Below are 16,968 nucleotides of genomic sequence, written 5' to 3'. Positions count from 1 at the left end.
GGAGGAAACTGTGCTCCCTCCATTCCCAGGTCCTAACTGGCCTGGGGGCAGGGAAGTGGCAAGGCCTCCGCAGGCCTGAGGAACCCGCTTGGTGGGCCAGATCCAACCCACAGAGGCCCTTTGCCCACCCCTGCTGTAGATAAACTAGAATGGTAATTAACTGGAAATATAGGTCAGATTTTTAAAGACACTTCTAGTTGCCTCTAGACAAGAGGGTGGTTTGCTTTAAGTACTTTCAAAAATATGGAAGTCTAGTGAGTGTAGAAAAGGGAGAGGTAGGAGTTGAGCCAAAGCTTGAAAAATCCACTTATCAATGGCAAGGAACCAGTTTTCCCTGGTAAACACAGGGATTTAATTTGATTTGCAATTTCCACAGAGGTTCAAGTTTCTTGCACTTAAGACTGAAGAAAGACTTCAAAATCCGAACCAAAATAAAAGGATAAATATTGTCAGAGTCTGCAGAATTTGGAAGGAGACAGATGATATCAACCAAGCTCATCTGTGTGGGCATCCAGCCCTAAAATTACTATTGTGCTTTTATCATGTCATATGTGAAATTGGCTCCAACATGCTAACATCCTTACGCCCACCCACATGGGTAGAAAATGAACAGATATTAATACATGCAATTCCCAGTGCGTGTAGGCTTGGTTCCTCTTCTTGTCCAATAGAGAAAATTGAGATGCCTACAAGAATGGTGACTGTCCAAAGAGTGAGTTACCTGGCTAAGAAGTACCAACTTTGTCTTGCTGTCATGCAAAAGCATCTATGTCATGTAAGCGAGACGTGCAAACTGGGAAAGAAATCTGTAATTTAGATGACCTGGCTGAGCAAGGGATTTTCCAATTAGTCTAGGATAAAAGTTGTGTCTAACGCTGCAGCAACACTTAATATTAACAACAAGGAGAAAGGAACAGAAACCAAAGTAGGAAAAGTAGGAGTTAAAGAATATTTAGATAAATTGGATGTATTCATGTCAGCAGGGCCAAGTGAAATTCTTCTTAGGGTACTTAAGGAACATGCTGAAAATTTCAGAACCATTACCAAATATCTCTGAGAATACATGGAGTAGGCAAGGTCCTAGAAGACTGGAAAAGGGGAAAACATTGTTCCCTTTTTTACCTCCCTCTCCCCGCACAGGTCCTAAGAGGACCCACGGAAGTATAGACCAGTCAGCTTAACTTTGATACCTAGAAAGATATTAGACCAAGTTATCAAATAATCAGTTTATAAGTACTTGGAGGATAAGAAGGAATAGCCAAAATAGAATTGTCAAGAACAAATCATTCCAAACCAACCTAGTTTATTTCTTTGACAGCATTACTGGATGGATGAAGCAACAGTACATTTTGTCTCTTGGTTTTAGTAAGGCTTTTCACAAAATCCCAGGTGACACTTTCATTAGCAAGTTAGTTTCATGTAGACCACATTTCCCTATTACAAAGTGGGTGCACAAGGTGCACAACAGGTTGAAAAACTGTACTCAGCGAGTGATCAAAGACTTGCTGTCAGACTAGAAGAAGATATCTAGTGGAGATCTGTGGTAGTAATTTCTGGGTCCAGTACTACTCAATATTTTCCTTAATGACTGGATAACAGAGTGGAGATTATGCTTATAAAATCTTTAGGTGACAATGCTGGAAGGGATTGCAAGCACTCTGAAGTACAGGATTAGAATTAAAGAGAACCTTAAATTGGAGGAGTCGTCTGAAATCAACAAGATAAAATTAAACAAAGACAAGTGCAAAGTATTTCACTTTGGAAGATGAAAATCAAATCTACAAAATGAGGAATAATTGTCTAGGTGGTAATCCTGTTGAAAAGGGTCTGGAGTTTATACTGGATCATAAGTTGAATCTGAGTCAACAAATGCGATGCAGTCATGAAAAATGAAAATATTCTGGGATACTATGTTCCTATTGATGCATGTCAGACATAGGAGGTAACTGTCCTGCTCTATTTGGCACTGGTGAGGCCGCAGATTGAGTCCTGCATCCAATTCTGGACACCACAGGAAATACGTGACTCATTTGAACAGAGTCCAGAGGGTAGTAACAAAAATGAAAAAAAAAAAATTAGGAAACCTGCCATGTGAGGTAAATTTTAAAAAAAATCTGGATATGTTTAATCTTGAGAAAGCTGATGGGGATCCTGTAATGGTCTTCAAATATATTAAGGGCTGCTATAAAAAAGGACAGTGATTTGTTGTGCTCTACATTTTATCCTGCCTTCAGTGGATGAAATGTGCTTAATCTGAAGCATGGCAATTTTAAGTTATATATTAGCAAAGACTTAACTATCAAGTTAAACTCTGGAATAGGCTTCCAACGGACATTGTGAAATCACCATCATTGGAGATTTTAAAGAACAAATTAGACAAACACCAGGAGGGATGGGATAGGTTTACTTGGTACTGCCTCAGTGCAGGGGGGATGAAGCTGACCCATCAAGGTCCTCTCCAGGCCTATATTGTTATGATACAACATGCCACTCTTAACAGAATGGGCATACTTGCAACTAAGACACTTGCTAACAAATCAGTTTGGTTTAGATGCCTGAGGACTGCCAGAGGTCCCAGAGCTACGAGGCAGTTTGGAAATGCTCCACAAGCCATCTAGGCCTATGCCCGCTATGTATGCTTGACTACTGAAGAGGAACTCCACTACTAGTCTGGAGTTCTTTGTGAAATCATAGGAAGAAGAGTTATCATGGTCCTTAAAAAAATCCCAATGGCAGGGCACATTACAGAATATTAAAAACGTTCCTGTGGCTCTCAAGCTATGACTAATACAGGCAATCCCTGGGTTCCGTACAAGATAGGGACTGTAGGTTTGTTCTTAAGTAGAAGTCGGAACTGGTACACATTGTAGGGGAAACTCTAGCCAAACATTTCTCCAGAGCTCAGTTTTATTCTCCCACACCTCACTTCCCTCAATCCTTTATTCTCAAGCTGAGGTGTCTGCTGAGAAAAGCCGCTCCGCATCTCCCTAGTCTGCTGGGGTAGGGGGGCGCTAGCTTTGCGTCTCCCTGGTCTGCTGGGGGGAAGCAGCTAGTGCGGGGTTGCCTCACCCCGTTTGTAAGTAGGGATCCGATGTAAGTCGGATCCATGTAACCCGAGGACTGCCTGTACCGCAAAAGATTTATTCAAAATGTACTGGGTGCAACAGAGGTTGTGCAAGAGAGGGGCTCTGTCTCTTGATGCTTGGTACTATAATAAAGAAAAAGGAACCCTGACGCATGTGTTAAAGGATTGTCCAACAGTCACACACCATGAAAAGAGGTGGACACGAGTAAAAATAGTTTTTGGCTTCAAAAGTAACTTCGGCTGAGATTTGCATAATAAATTCTGTACGTACTGCAGTGGGTTTAACCCCAAATATTTTAATTCCTGAGGGCTGTAATGCTCATCAAGCAAAAGATTCTACAAAACAGGAGAAAGACACTTGTGAAGAATAGAACAGTGGTATTCAGACTAGTCTGAGTTAGCAGCCAAAGAAAGAATAGGTTATCAATGTAGAAAACAATCATGAGAATTCAAAAAAATTAGGATTCTATTTCTTGATTACACTTACATAAAGAATGCCAAGATAGTTCAAATGATGGCAGACTTCCATTCCACATGTTCTCTCCATTTCTTTACCTCTTCCCCATACCCCGTTTTTTTTTGCAAGTTTGAACATATCCTTTTATTGTTAATATCTCCCCTCCCCCTTAAGACACTCTGTCTGTATAATAGTCTGTTTGTGGTGTAGGAACTTGCAACTTTGACATGTATAATGTTATAGCACTGCATACTTTTACTGGATATCCCACGAAATGTACTAGTTGTAATACTATTTGTATTTTTTGTTTATGAAAATGAATCACAAAGATTTAAAAATAATGCTGAGCTAATACGATTGAAGAGGTGATTAATGGCCAGCACCTTATCTAGAAGCATCATGCATTCATTCCCTTTAACATTTATGCCACATCTATACTTACTGGCGGATAGACGTGCCACAGGTTGATCTTTTGGTGTTCAATTTAGTGGGTCTAGTATGGACCCGCTAAATCAAATGCAAGGGTGCCCCCGCTGTTGTCAATACTCCTACTCCTCACAAGGAGTACGGAAAATTGATGGGAGCACTTCTCTCATCAACCTCCTGCTGTGAGGGGACAGAGCCCAAGTTCAAATCAAGATACGATGACTCCAGCTATGCAACTACTGTAGGTGGAGTTGAACATTTGAATTCCAATTTATTCCCTAGTGTAGATCTGGCCCTAGTCTTGAATCAAGAGGTTTAACTGCTTGACCCCTCCCAAAAACAAATCAGAGTTCTGTGAACTTATAGAAGACTTCTCCATTACATAACTTATGCCACCTGTAAGTCACCAATTCCTCCTCCTTTACACCAAAACAAAACCACCACACACAGGTTTGGCTTTTCAGAACAAAAAACCACTCCCTTCTGGTCAGACCAGGCTCTCTCTACACATGATTAAAATGACTTGGATCATGAGGAGGAGGTTTTGTTACTATTTTTCCTATGCTAGAAAGAGCCCTGTATTTTTATAGCTTTTCATGGCCATCAAGAGGTGGCATATCTAAAGGACTCTCCCAAGAAGGAAAGAAAGAAGCTAAGAAATTGTATTCTGAAGCAAGTAGTTGATACAGGCTTTGATTATAAAGATTCCTCCAACAAGAAAGATTTATCTGATCACCATTGAAAAGTTACGTTTATATCCACCTTACAAAGTTGACTTACCAGTCCAGGCATACCATCTGCTTATTCACCCTTACTGCAAACGCAATAACAATAACGAAAAGATTAAGTTTGTCATGGAAAAATTCATTTTTTGATGAGTGAGCAGGAAAGTAGAATTCTGTGAAATTTTTCTAATAACTGAAATCTTGATAATTTTATTATTAAGGTCCATCCAATGAAACTCTGCAAGAGTGAATATATGTGGCCTTTCTTTTTACTAGATTAAAATCCTTATAGTGGAGAATGAACCCCACATATTGTTAACTGCGGGTTAACAGTAATTTTAATCTGAGCATTTTTATCTGTTCCAGTTGAAAACAGATAATGCAGAATGGCATCATAAAAAGTATTTAGTTGTGTGTATGCAATTTTTAAGACACTGAATACACTAATTTGTGTTGATCGGGTTTACAAAAAAACTATTCTTTGACTAGTAAATGAATTTCCCATGACTAACATTAATTTAAGAGTTTTGATGCTAATTCAAGGACTAACTACACAACATCTGAAAGAGTTTTTGAGGCACTCTGCAAATATACCTACTGTCTAGAAGGGATGTAAATAAGTAATCAAGTATACAATTAACTGATAAGTCTAGGTTAATCTTCTGAACAATTCACATTCCCCACCCTTACTGCCTCTGTATCAGAAGCAGCAGGGAAGGGAGGAGATGCTGGGGTAGCTGGTTTAAAAGCCACTGTGCCACCTTCTCCTTCCCCTGCAGAGGCAGCAACATGGGGGGGGGGGGGAAGGGGGTGTTTGCCAGAGGAGGATGCAGTGAAGCAGCAGTTAATTGGTGGCCCAGCCAGGTACATCATGCTGCGCCATAAGATAAGGGTGTTCTAGCCTGGACAGAGGAGCCCCCTACTTGCAGCACATTGATGGACCTGGCCCAGCCAGAGGAACCCATCACCCACAGCCCAGTTTAACAGGCACAGCCCGAGCAGCTTCTGCTCACAGTAAGCTCGGACCAGGCTGGCCGGAGCCACAGTCAGTTGGAGTGACCTCTCCACCCACTGACCTCTCCACCCACTGGATCCTGGTTAAGAGGTTAAGCATAACATTTAACCAGTAAACTAGCTGAATGGGATTTTACATCCCTACTCAAGAAAGTATTCTTCTGTGTTCTGTTCCTGGTGTTGAATACAAAGTGCCAGAATCAACAAATCATCTAAACCAATCATCCCAAGAACAGTTCTCTCATCAATAATATACTCATAGCAGAACTAGGGATGATAAATTTCAATTAATCAGCTAATCAAGTAGTCGATGGAATTTCCAGAGTACATGATTAGTCAATAAGAGGGACACTCGCTATCCCACTGCACCTCGCTCTTTGAAATGTACAAAAACCACCTGTGGCTCCTGTACATTTCAAAGGGAGAGAGGCAGTGGGAACCTCACCAGCAGCCTGGGTTCCCCTCTGTGCCTCTTCCTTTGAAATGTACAAGAGTCGCAGGCAGCTCTTCTACTTTTCAAAGGGAGAGGAGCAGCAGTCGGACCAACACGAGTAGAACAGTTTCAATCCTCACTCCTGCCATTTCCCCACTGCCTTCTGCCTCTCCTACACCCGATAGAGATAGTGCTTGGGGAAGGGGGAGTGGATGTGTGGAAGCAACTAGTCAAGTTCCTATTTGACTACCCGATAAGCACTTGCTTATCAGGTAGTCGACAAGTCACATTCATCCATAGAGCAAACACAAGACAAATGCTGTAAAGATTATACACGGACAATAAACAGAGGACTGACATTCCTTATTTTTCTTCTCAATTCACAAGAACAGTGTTTTGCTTGAGAAAGTTTGGTTATATTTTGTTTGATTAATTATTTTCCAGAAGCATGGCTTAAAACATCATTTGGATATTGTTTTCTTTCTTACAGCACAAGTGGTTTAATTTTTAAAAGATTATACTCAGCATGGACTTTCTTTCTTCAAAGATGTGAAGCACCTCAAATACCTTTATAAGTATAAAGAGCTTCTTCCTACTTCCTGTCCCCCAGCCCTCCCTCCTGCCCCACAAAAAACCACACAGACTTCCCCTTTGGATTTAAGTCAAGCATGAAAAGTATTAATCTAAAGTATAATTTTTCCAAGAAATTACAAGTGCCAAAAATAAGGTGTCCTAACACATGCCGCCTCCTCTTCACTTACCAATGAGGCTGAATGAAACAAGTATTTAAACGTCATCTGGTACAGTGTTTCTCAACCAGTGGTACGAGTACCCTTAGGGGTACTTAAGAGAAGTCTGGGGGGGTACGTCAATAACTGAAATTTAGAGAAAACTGAATTTTTCTTTTAATTATTATTTTTGTACTTTTTGTCAAAAATTTCATCGCCCACCTGTCTATGATTAAGTTGTTTAATCAAATGTGTTGCAATGGTAGAAAAAAAAAACTGTGTGTCTGAAAACCGAAGGTACCGGGGTACTTTTTTTTTTTTTTTTTTAATATAAAGGTGGTACTTTATACAAAAAGGTTGAGAAACGCTGATATGGTACATGAAAGCTTAAGATAGTGATGGGCATCCTAGGCTAGTGAGCAGGCCACATGCGTGGCCTTCCTTCATCTCACTGGGTAACCAATAGGGATGTTAAATTTAGATTAACTGGCTAATCAAATAGTTGATACAAATCAATTAGTAGATAAGGGTGCCTCCTCCTTTGAAGTGTAGCAACAGCCCTGGGACTGTTGCTACACTTCAAAAGCTGGGAGCACAGAGCCAGCAGGGGACTCAAGCAGCCCCCCACTGGCCCTGTGAACCCCGCAGTGTTTCTAAACAACAGCGCCATATGGCGCCCCATGCTCCCTGCAGCGCTGCTGCTTTGAAATGCCGCATGCAGCACAGGAGTCCCCAGCTGGCCCCAAGCTGCACACATTCCAAAGTGGCAACGCCACCTGGAGCCCAGGGGACTCCCAGCTGGCCTTGGGCTGCACGCAGCGTTTCAAAGTAGCAGTGCCACAGGGATCATGGAGTCTGGCTCTAGCTCCAGCTCCACACGGCGCTGTTGCTTTGAAGCACCTCCTCCTTCTCCCAGACAGAGGCAGTGGGGATGGAGGGGGGGAGGGACAACTATTCAACTAGTGTGTCAATTACCCAAGAAGCATTTGCTTATCAGACAGTCGACTAGTCATTCTCATCTCTAGTAACGAGATTGTTGTAACCATTGACTGGATGCAGGGGGAACAGGATGTATTACTACTACACAGAAAGAAGCCAGCAGAGTCTGGCAATCCTACATGTGGGCCACACACAGAACCCTGATTGGCCACATGTAACCCACGGGCCACAGATTGCCCACTGCTGGCTTAAGAGGTTCCATTCTCCCTATTTTAATACAAAAAATAAATAAACTAATCATAAGATTAAAGATATGTTATGGGAAAGTCATGTTTCAAGTGCCTTAAAACAAAAACATAAGAACATTCTCCTCTTTCCTCTCCTGCCCCCAACAATTACTATTGTTTTGTTGTTCAGCTCTGGTGTTGTCAGTTGAAGAAAGCAGGTAGCGATGCATAAAGAACTTACTGTTAGCAAATAATACTGCAACACTAAACTCAACTTCCAAAGCTTTGCTTTAGTGTTAATAGATTAACCAGAAGGCGCCTGGGTAAGGATGCAAGGGGTTAACCAGTGATCTTATTGGGTGATGCTCATGGGTTACCCGTGAACTGGCAGCCGGGCTGAACTGGAGCAGCCCTCTGCTCTGCCTCAGGCCGGGGGAAGGGGGCCTGGTCTGACATTAACTTTGTTAACCCTACATTATAATTAACATCCCTAATCAGTACTTGCAGCCACCCAAGAAGTAGAATTAGCTAGTTCCCTTGCACCAGGCACTGTTTACACAGCCAAAGCGTTCCTGTAAAGTAACAAGCAGGTAAATGGGAAATCAACCCTTTAATTTGCCGGTCAAAACTACGACACCGGGACGAGCGTGTCCGCTTCTTTCCTTCATTCAGAAACTGCCAGGGCTCGTGCGCCCCGCCGCCAAGAGACACGCACAAAGGCTGCCCCGTAAAGCCAGCGGGACGCACCGTGCAACCTGCGCCCCCCCTGCTCCGCCCCGCGCCACGGTCCGGGCTCTGCGACCGCGGCCGCCGCCCGGCAGCCAACCCCAGAGCGCCCGGCCCCTGGGCGGGCCGGACACGCAGGGCGGAAGCGCCGCCCCTGCCGCGACCAGCTCACTGCCCAGGCGGCCCCGCCAGAGCCTGGGGTCACGGGCGGGGACTCGCCCCCCCCACCGGGGCTGGGCGAGCCGCTGGGGGAGGGGGCGGGGCGAGCCGCTGCCTGGCGGCTCCAGGTGACGGGGGTGACTGCGTGGCTCCCCCGGGTCACTCACAGCTTCAGCTTCTCATAGGCCGTCGCCGCCATCGCCCCCTCCGGCCGCCCCGCCGCAGCTGCCGGCTCCGCGCTACGGCCTGGACTCTCTGACCCTGACGCGGCGCCGTTTGAAGGACGGGGCCTCACGCAGGACAAACCTCTTCGAGCACCTTGCAGCGGCCGGGCGCCCGGCGCGGAAGGGAGTGACTAGGGCTGCTGTGATTGGCTCCCTCCCCGGCTCTGGCCCCGCCCACTCAGCCACCTAGTGATCGGGCGAGAGTGGCGCCGTCAGGCTCCCGGCTGGGGGTGGGGCGTGAGACGCTTCGACGAAACCAACAGGGATTGGCTCGCCGTGGCGTTGTAGCTCCGCCCACGAGGCCGGGAGACGGGCGGACAGAGAGAGGTGGCGGGAGCTTTGATTGGCTGCAATTCCAGTGTCAGGCCCGCCCCTGGAGCCGAGCTGCCGTCAGTTAGTGGCTCCTGGGTACGGGCGGGGCCAGGGAGTACTTCGAGAGGGAGCGCAGAGACACTTTCTGTGTGCAGGGCCAGTGGCGCAATGGATAACGCGTCTGACTACGGATCAGAAGATTCTAGGTTCGACTCCTGGCTGGCTCGGCTGCACTTATTTTTGCCACTTGCCAAGGCAGCTTGGTTTGACTTTTCCTGCTTCCTGCAGCCCAAGCAGTCACCTCTCGCATAGCCACATGCGGATTACAGCACCTCATACACTCCTTTGGTATCCCCCCCCCACACTTACCTTGTGACCCCCTCCACACCACTCATCTTACATAATCCTCTTTTGCACCTCTGTACCCCTCCCCAGTCACCTTCCATGCACCCTCTTCTGTGCCCCTGTACCTCCCACTCAGCCCGCTGTATGTCCCCACTGTTCACAGTCCACTCACACCCATACCCACTCCCCTTGTGTACCCCTCAAACTGCCATATCCTTCCATATTCCTCCCCCTCTCCCTCTGTACCCCCCGTACTCCTCCTTACTCTGCTGTGCTCCCCCTGTACCCATGCACCACTCATCTGCCATGCACACCCAAATCCCCTCTCCTTTGGTACACCCCTCCCCCCCCCATCACTCACTGTACGCTGCCATCCGTTTCACTTTTGGTACCCCCTCCTCACTCTCGCTGCCGTACACCTCCCCCTCATCTTCTGTACCCTGCTGTACTTCTTTCCTCAACCTGCTCTGCACCCCCTGCACCACTCACCTTCCACACACCCACCTTCTGTACTCCCATTCCCCCTCCCCACTCACCTCCATCTACCTCTTACCCTGTTGTGATTCCCTGTATAATCTCCTAATTAACTCGGCCATAGCCCCCATACTTCCACTTACCCTGGCCTACCCCCTGTATACCCACACCACTCATCTTTTATTCCCCTCCCCACTCACCCTCTCATACACCCCAATACCACTCACCTTCTGTACACTCGTTACCGCCCTTCTCTTTTCACCTACCAGACACCCCTCCACACACCATATACCCCTCCGTAGACCTTCTTCCCCACTCACACAACCCCCCATCAACTCCATCGTATCCTCAGGTCAGTCACACTTATTCCCCCACCCACCTGAACCATTATAATTCTATCCTGCAAGCAGCCACCTTGTTCTCTAGAGGCCAGCATATAATCCCTGCCGTATTTGTGTCATACCTTCCCTGGGCAATTACAGCTCCACTTACATTACTTTTAATGTTTATATTCCTTAAGGGTTATTACATCTTGCCTCTGTCGTTATCTGCCTCCATTATGTTGCTATACCTCCACATTCCCAGCCACCTGCCCCATCACCATCCTGAGCCTGGGACATCATCTTTCCATGTGATTCTGTCACCTTTGTGTGGCTATAGACATGTGATTCTCTGTCCCCTGTTATTTCCCCCTCATATGATAATACACTTCACTCTTGTGTGTGTAACTTGTCATGTCCTCAATATTAATGCTCATGAGTGGGAGAGATAATTATATTTTACTGAAGCAAAATGCAGGACAATGTAGCACTTTAAAGACTAACAAGATGGTTTATTAGATGATGAGCTTTCGTGGGCCAGACCCACTTCCTCAGATCAAATAGTGGAAGAAAGTAGTCACAACCATATATACCAAAGGATACAATTAAAAAAATGAACAAATATGAAAAGGACAAATCACATTGCAGAACAGGAGGGGGATGCGGGGGGGGGGAGGAAGGAAGGTAAGTGTCTGTGAATTGATGATATTAGAGGTAGGGAGAGTGGGATGTTTGTGAGTTAATGGTATTAGAGGTGATAATTGGGGAAACTATCTTGGTAATGGGTGAGATAGTTCAAATGTTTGTTGAGTCCTTTTTGGAAAGTGTCGAATTTTAACATGAATGACAGTTCAGAGGATTCCCTTTCAAGTGCAGATGTAAAAGGTCTTTGTAGCAGAATGCAGGTGGTTAAGTCATTGAGAGAGTGTCCTTTCTGGTTAAAATGGCAAGAAACTGTTTTCTCTTTGTGATCTTGTCTGATATCTGTTTTCTGGGCATTAATCCTTTGGCGAAGTGTCTGAGATGTTTGTCCAATGTACATAGCAGACGGACACTTTCGGCACATGATAGCATAATTATATTTCTGGATGCGCAGGAATATGTGTTCTTGATCTTATAACTCACTTGGTTAGGTCCAATAATGGTATCAGCAGAATGAATATGCGGACAAAGCTGGCAACGGGGTTTGTTGCAGGGGAAGGTACCAGGGTTGGTATTAGTGTGGTATGTCCTGTGGTGGTTGGCAAGAATCATCTTGAGGTTAGGTGGTTGTCTATAGGAGACTATGGGTCTGTCTCCCAGAGCCTCTTTGAGTATGGTATCCTGTTCCAGTATAGGCTGTAGTTTATTGATAATGTGTTGGACAGGTTTAAGTTGGGGTTGTAGGTGATGACAAGTGGTGTTCTATTGTTGGTTTTCTTGGGTCTGTCTTGAAGTAGATGGTTTCTAGGTATTCGTCTGGCTCTTTCAATTTGCTTTTTTATTTCTCTGGGTGGGTAGTTGAGGTTTATAAATGCTTGGTAGAGATCCTGAAGCTTCTGGTCTCTGTCAGTGGGATTAGAGCAGATGCGGTTGTATCGAAGGGCTTGGCTATAGACGATGGATCGTGTGGTGTGTTCTGGATGGGAGCTGGAAGCATGTAGGTAACTGTATGAGTCGGTGGGTTTTCTGTAGAGAGTGGTGTCTAATTTTCCATTGTTGATTTGTACGGTGGTGTCCAGGAAGTGGATCTCTCGTGTAGAATGGTCCAGGCTGAGGTTGATGGTGGGGTGTAGGTTGTTGAAATCTCTGTGGAATATCTCCAGTGTTTCTTGGCCATGCGTCCAGATCATAAAGATGTCATCGATGTACCGTAGGTAGAGGAGGGGTGAAAGGGGACGGGAGTTGAGGAAACGTTGTTCTAGGTCAGCCATAAAGATGTTAGCATACTGTGGGGCCATGCGTGTACCCATGGCTGTGCCGCTGATCTGGAGGTATAAGTTGTTCTCAAACTGGAAATAATTGTGGGTGAGAACAAAGTTACATAGGTCTGCTATCAGGTTGGCAGTAGTGTCCTCTGGGATAGTGTTTCTAATTGCTTGTAATCCGTCTTCATGTGGGATGTTAGTGTATAGAGCTTCTACATCCATGGTGGCAAGGATGGTATTATTGGGGAGGTTATCGATGTTTTGTAGTTTCCTTAGGAAGTCAGTAGTGTCTCGGAGATAGCTGGGGGTATTGGTTACGAAGGGTTTGAGAAGAGTGTCTACACAGCTGGATAGACCAGTAGTGAGCGTGCCAATACCAGAGATGATGGGACGTCCGGGGTGCCCAGGGTTATGGATCTTGGGAAGTAGATAGAACAATCCTGGTCGGGGGTCAGAAGGTGATTCTGTGGGGATTTGTTCCCGAGTAGCTGTGGGGAGGCTTTTAAGGAGACAGTGTAGTTTCTTTTGGAGACAGACTACTTTCTTCCACTATTTGATCTGAGGAAGTGGGTCTGGCCCACGAAAGCTCATCATCTAATAAACCATCTTGTTAGTCTTTAAAGTGCTACATTGTCCTGCATTTTGCTTCAGCTACCCCAGACTATCACGGCTACATCTCTATCACTATATTTTACTGGACCAACATAAAGTTGGGATTACCTCCCCTACCTTATCTCTAATTTCCTGGGCCCAACGTGGCAACAACAACACTGCACATTACTACTGACAGGTATTCCATACTGTGGCAGAAATGTGCAAATTACACAGATACTGGCAGTGGAAGAGAACCTGATAGTGCCTCACTGCTCCCCTCCCCGGCTCTTGATTGTGGCACTTTGGCAGGATGCCAGCCGGTGTTCCCTAAAAGCTGTGCACTTATGCGGCTGCTCAGGAGATATTCAAATGCTGCCTGGCTGATTCGATTTTTTTCTATCTCCTGGTGGTGCACATTTGCACATGCCTCAGTGCACAGAGCAACTTATTCTGCACATGGGTGGAAAAGATTAGAGGGAACAATGGTGCCAGGTACTACGTAGAATAGGGAAACACGCACAGAGCTGGCTGCCTCAGTCACAGATCCCTCTTGTTGGCTTTTCTTCACTCCTCAGAGTGAAAAGGAATGTGGGGTTCTTAGTAGGGAGTATCACAGTTGACTCCCATTTTTGTAGTATTTGCAATTGCAAGAGCCAGGCAGGAGACAACACAAGAGCATCCAGGATGGTGTTTGATGGCATGAAGGAGTTGGAAAGGAACTCTTGCCACTACCAAGCATGCCTTTGCAAAACACCCAGGTGCAGAACACCCACTCAGCACTCACCCTCTCTGTAGACCAAATTCCAGACAAGCTGAACTTGTCTGATCCGGTACTGCCACGTTTCCATCCTAACTAGCTTTTGTACAGTTAAAAGGGCTTTAAAACTGAATTGCCTGGGGGTAGGGAGCCTTAAAACGGAACTAGATATGCTACTAACATTCAGCACTTTAGTAATTTGCTTGAAGAGCTATTTCCATGCTGCACGCATGGATGGAACCTGTCCATCAAACATTAAAGAATTAGGCATCACAATGATCTTTTGAAATAGGGAAATATTGACATTATGTTGCAGATGGAAAAAGCAGGAAATACATTAGTCAATGATCTGATTTTAAAAGGTGCTGAACACCTGCCACTCCAACTGATATCAATACTTTCGGAAAAAATCTCAGCATCACACTGTAAATACACAATAGAGCTGGGTCTAGAAGGTGACTTTACTTCATGCCACTGCAACATCCTTCCTGTCTGCCTACTTAAGCTGGAGGTACAGAATGAAACTCATTGCTTGGCAATATGTCCGCTTCTCACATTTAAACTGGTTAATAGTTAGAGTTGGGCTGTTCTGAAATGTTAGCTAGGATGTTAACAAGGGACACTTTTCCTGGAACAAATGCCACCTGCCTCCTTGCCATCAAAGTCCTTCAGTAGCAATATGCAGTGTTGTTGGTGCCATGTTTGCCCCCAGGACATTAGAGAGACAAGATGGGTGAGGTTGTTGGTCCAATAAAAGATATCATCTCTTCCACTCTTGACTCACAGTAATGTCAGGGATGTGGGAAGTTACACAAATGAAGGTTTCCCAGGGTTGGTTCCTAATCCAGCCATTGAGGTGAGGAAAACAACAGGGGGTTGAAAAGTGGTCCTGAGGTCCAGACATGGGGATGGCCAGACAGATGAGACCAAAGTGGGGTGGAAGCAGGAGGAGGGGAAAGTGTTTTCACAGCGTGGGGTGGTGTCAGACTAAGGGCTTGTGTATGTGGTGATTTAGTACACATCAAACTGGGATGTGAAACTACAGCTCACTAGTCTGCCATACACTAACTGGCAATCTGGCACTGCTTGCCATACACTAAGGCTACGTCTACACTGGCATGATTTTCTGAAAATGCTTTTAACAAAAGTTTTCCGTTAAAAGCATTTTCGGAAAAGCACGTCTAGATTGGCAGGATGCTTTTCCGCAAAAGCACTTTTTGCAGAAAAGTGTCCGTGGCCAATCTAGACGCGGTTTTCCGCAAAAAAGCCCCAATCACCATTTTCGCGATCGGGGTTTTTTTGCGCAAAACACTACTGTGCTGTTTACACTGGCCCTTTTGCGCAAAAGTCTTTCGGAAAAAGACTTTTGCCCAAACGGGAGCAGCATAGTATTTCCGGAAAAGCACTGACAATCTTACATGAGATCGTCAGTGCTTTTCCAGAAATTCAAGCGGCCAGTGTAGACAGCTGGCAAGTTTTTCCGCAAAATCAGATGATTTTGCGGAAAAACTTGCCAGTCTAGACACAGCCTAAAAGTCCCTTGGTGTGCTTTTATCTACTGCATAGGTTTGCGCCCCCGTTTGCTGTGCACTCAATAGTTCTATAAACATGCTTTACTTTAGCCAGCTCAGGACCCAAAGCAGCAAGGCTACTTCTGCACAGTCTAGTCTCAGGGATAATGACTCTGTTCTGGGCAGGCTTGTATTGCCTGCACTGAAATATGAACATGCCATTGCTTCCCTCCTCCTCAGCCTGAGCTAGCTAGATTAAACCAGTTTGAGTGTGGCTACTCAAACTGTCATCAGGCCCTGTGATCACAGACTAGACAAGCCATCCAAACCACTTCTAGTCTGTTGTGGGGAAAATTCAGAAGTAATGGTGGAGGAGGGCTAGTTAGGAGTTGACAAGTCAGTGAGGTTTCTCCTGTTCTGCCAGGCTACCAGGATTCACACAAGTTATTTTTGTAAGTTTTTTCCTTAAATAATAGTAATTCGGTACCAGACTAGTAACAGAAGTTATATGGCACTTTTCATGGTCAGACTGAAACACCACTTTAATTAATAGTCCCAAATAGCCTGAGATTTGTAGCTAACAATATACCCATGGCACGGTGCTAATTCCACATATCTCACAAATCGGCACAGATAGTTTTTCCCCGGGTTGTTTTCCAGTTTTTGGAGTGAAACTGTTTCCTTACAGGCGTAAGTTTAGATAATATCCTGACAGGGAATTCCACTCTCTAGGCTGGGAAAGTGAGGCATAATTAGTGAAAAAAATGTGCTCAAGACAACATCAGATGCTTCAAGGTGACCTTGGGCAAATTTCAAAATGAACGGTACTTTTATTTTTCACACCTGACATAAATGACACATTTTGGAATATGTTTATGTAAACAACCACTTAAAACCTTTTTTTAAAAGATAAGAATGCTTTTAGGAAAACACTTATAGGACCAAGGAGGAAAACAGGCTTTAGCTAGCTCTCAGAAGGAAACCTTAGAACAGAGGTGGGGAGACTCAGGCCTGGGGGCCAGATGCAGCCCTTGGCTTGCCTGGATCCATCCCCCAAGGCTCAGGGCCCCCCCAAAATTGGGGAGCCAGTGCTGGTGCTCCAGCCCCCCTGCTTCCTCCCCATGAGGCTGGAGCACACAAGATCTATTAGGCTGGAGGCCTCAGGCTCTGGTGTGTGAGGAGAATGTGGGGAGTGTCTTTCTCCTCATTGGGAGGCCACAGTGAGGGTTCCCCCCCCCCTTCTCATTTGTGTGCAGCTCCAGACTGAGTTTTCTGTGGAAAACCCCTCCTCCCTTAGAACATTAACTTCCTACAGAAGTCTACCCAAGGGACAGAGCACACACGGTTACTAAAAAGATGGACTAAGCCTGAGCTAGGTTTCATTGTTGAAACTGGGGGAGGGAAAGGATGGGGAATTAATTGTGGCTGGAATCTCTGTACACTAAAGTATAAAGGCGTATAGATAAAACTTGCTTAATCAAATATTTGTTTTCCATTGCAGATCCATGACCCAACCCCCCAGTTCACAATGTATAATGCTCCCCCTCAATTTCTGACTCTCCTAAAGCCTGTTAAATCATGGTAGACAAGAATTCAGACTCAACG

General features: G+C 45.3%; 1 protein-coding gene and 1 non-coding gene across 2 annotated transcripts in view; one reads left to right on the top strand and one right to left on the bottom strand.

Annotated features, from left to right (window-relative positions):
* SACM1L (SAC1 like phosphatidylinositide phosphatase) overlaps positions 1-9,266 on the bottom strand; it is a 62,455-nt gene extending 53,189 nt beyond the window's left edge. Inside the window, exon 1 of the mRNA XM_075921878.1 lies at positions 9,087-9,266. Coding sequence (XP_075777993.1) covers positions 9,087-9,118 — 32 coding nt within the window. The 5' untranslated portion in view covers positions 9,119-9,266. The remainder of the gene's footprint in view (positions 1-9,086) is intronic.
* A 343-nt stretch (positions 9,267-9,609) lies between these two features.
* Positions 9,610-9,682, top strand: TRNAR-ACG (transfer RNA arginine (anticodon ACG)). The gene has a single exon. It is a non-coding gene; the product is annotated as a tRNA-Arg (tRNA).
* The last annotated feature ends 7,286 nt before the right edge of the window (positions 9,683-16,968 follow it).

Source organism: Pelodiscus sinensis, chromosome 2 (genome assembly GCF_049634645.1).
Source record: "Pelodiscus sinensis isolate JC-2024 chromosome 2, ASM4963464v1, whole genome shotgun sequence".
NCBI classification, from domain to species: Eukaryota; Metazoa; Chordata; order Testudines; family Trionychidae; genus Pelodiscus; species Pelodiscus sinensis.
Note: the sequence above shows the minus strand (reverse complement) of the source record. Positions and strands in the feature narration are given on the sequence as shown.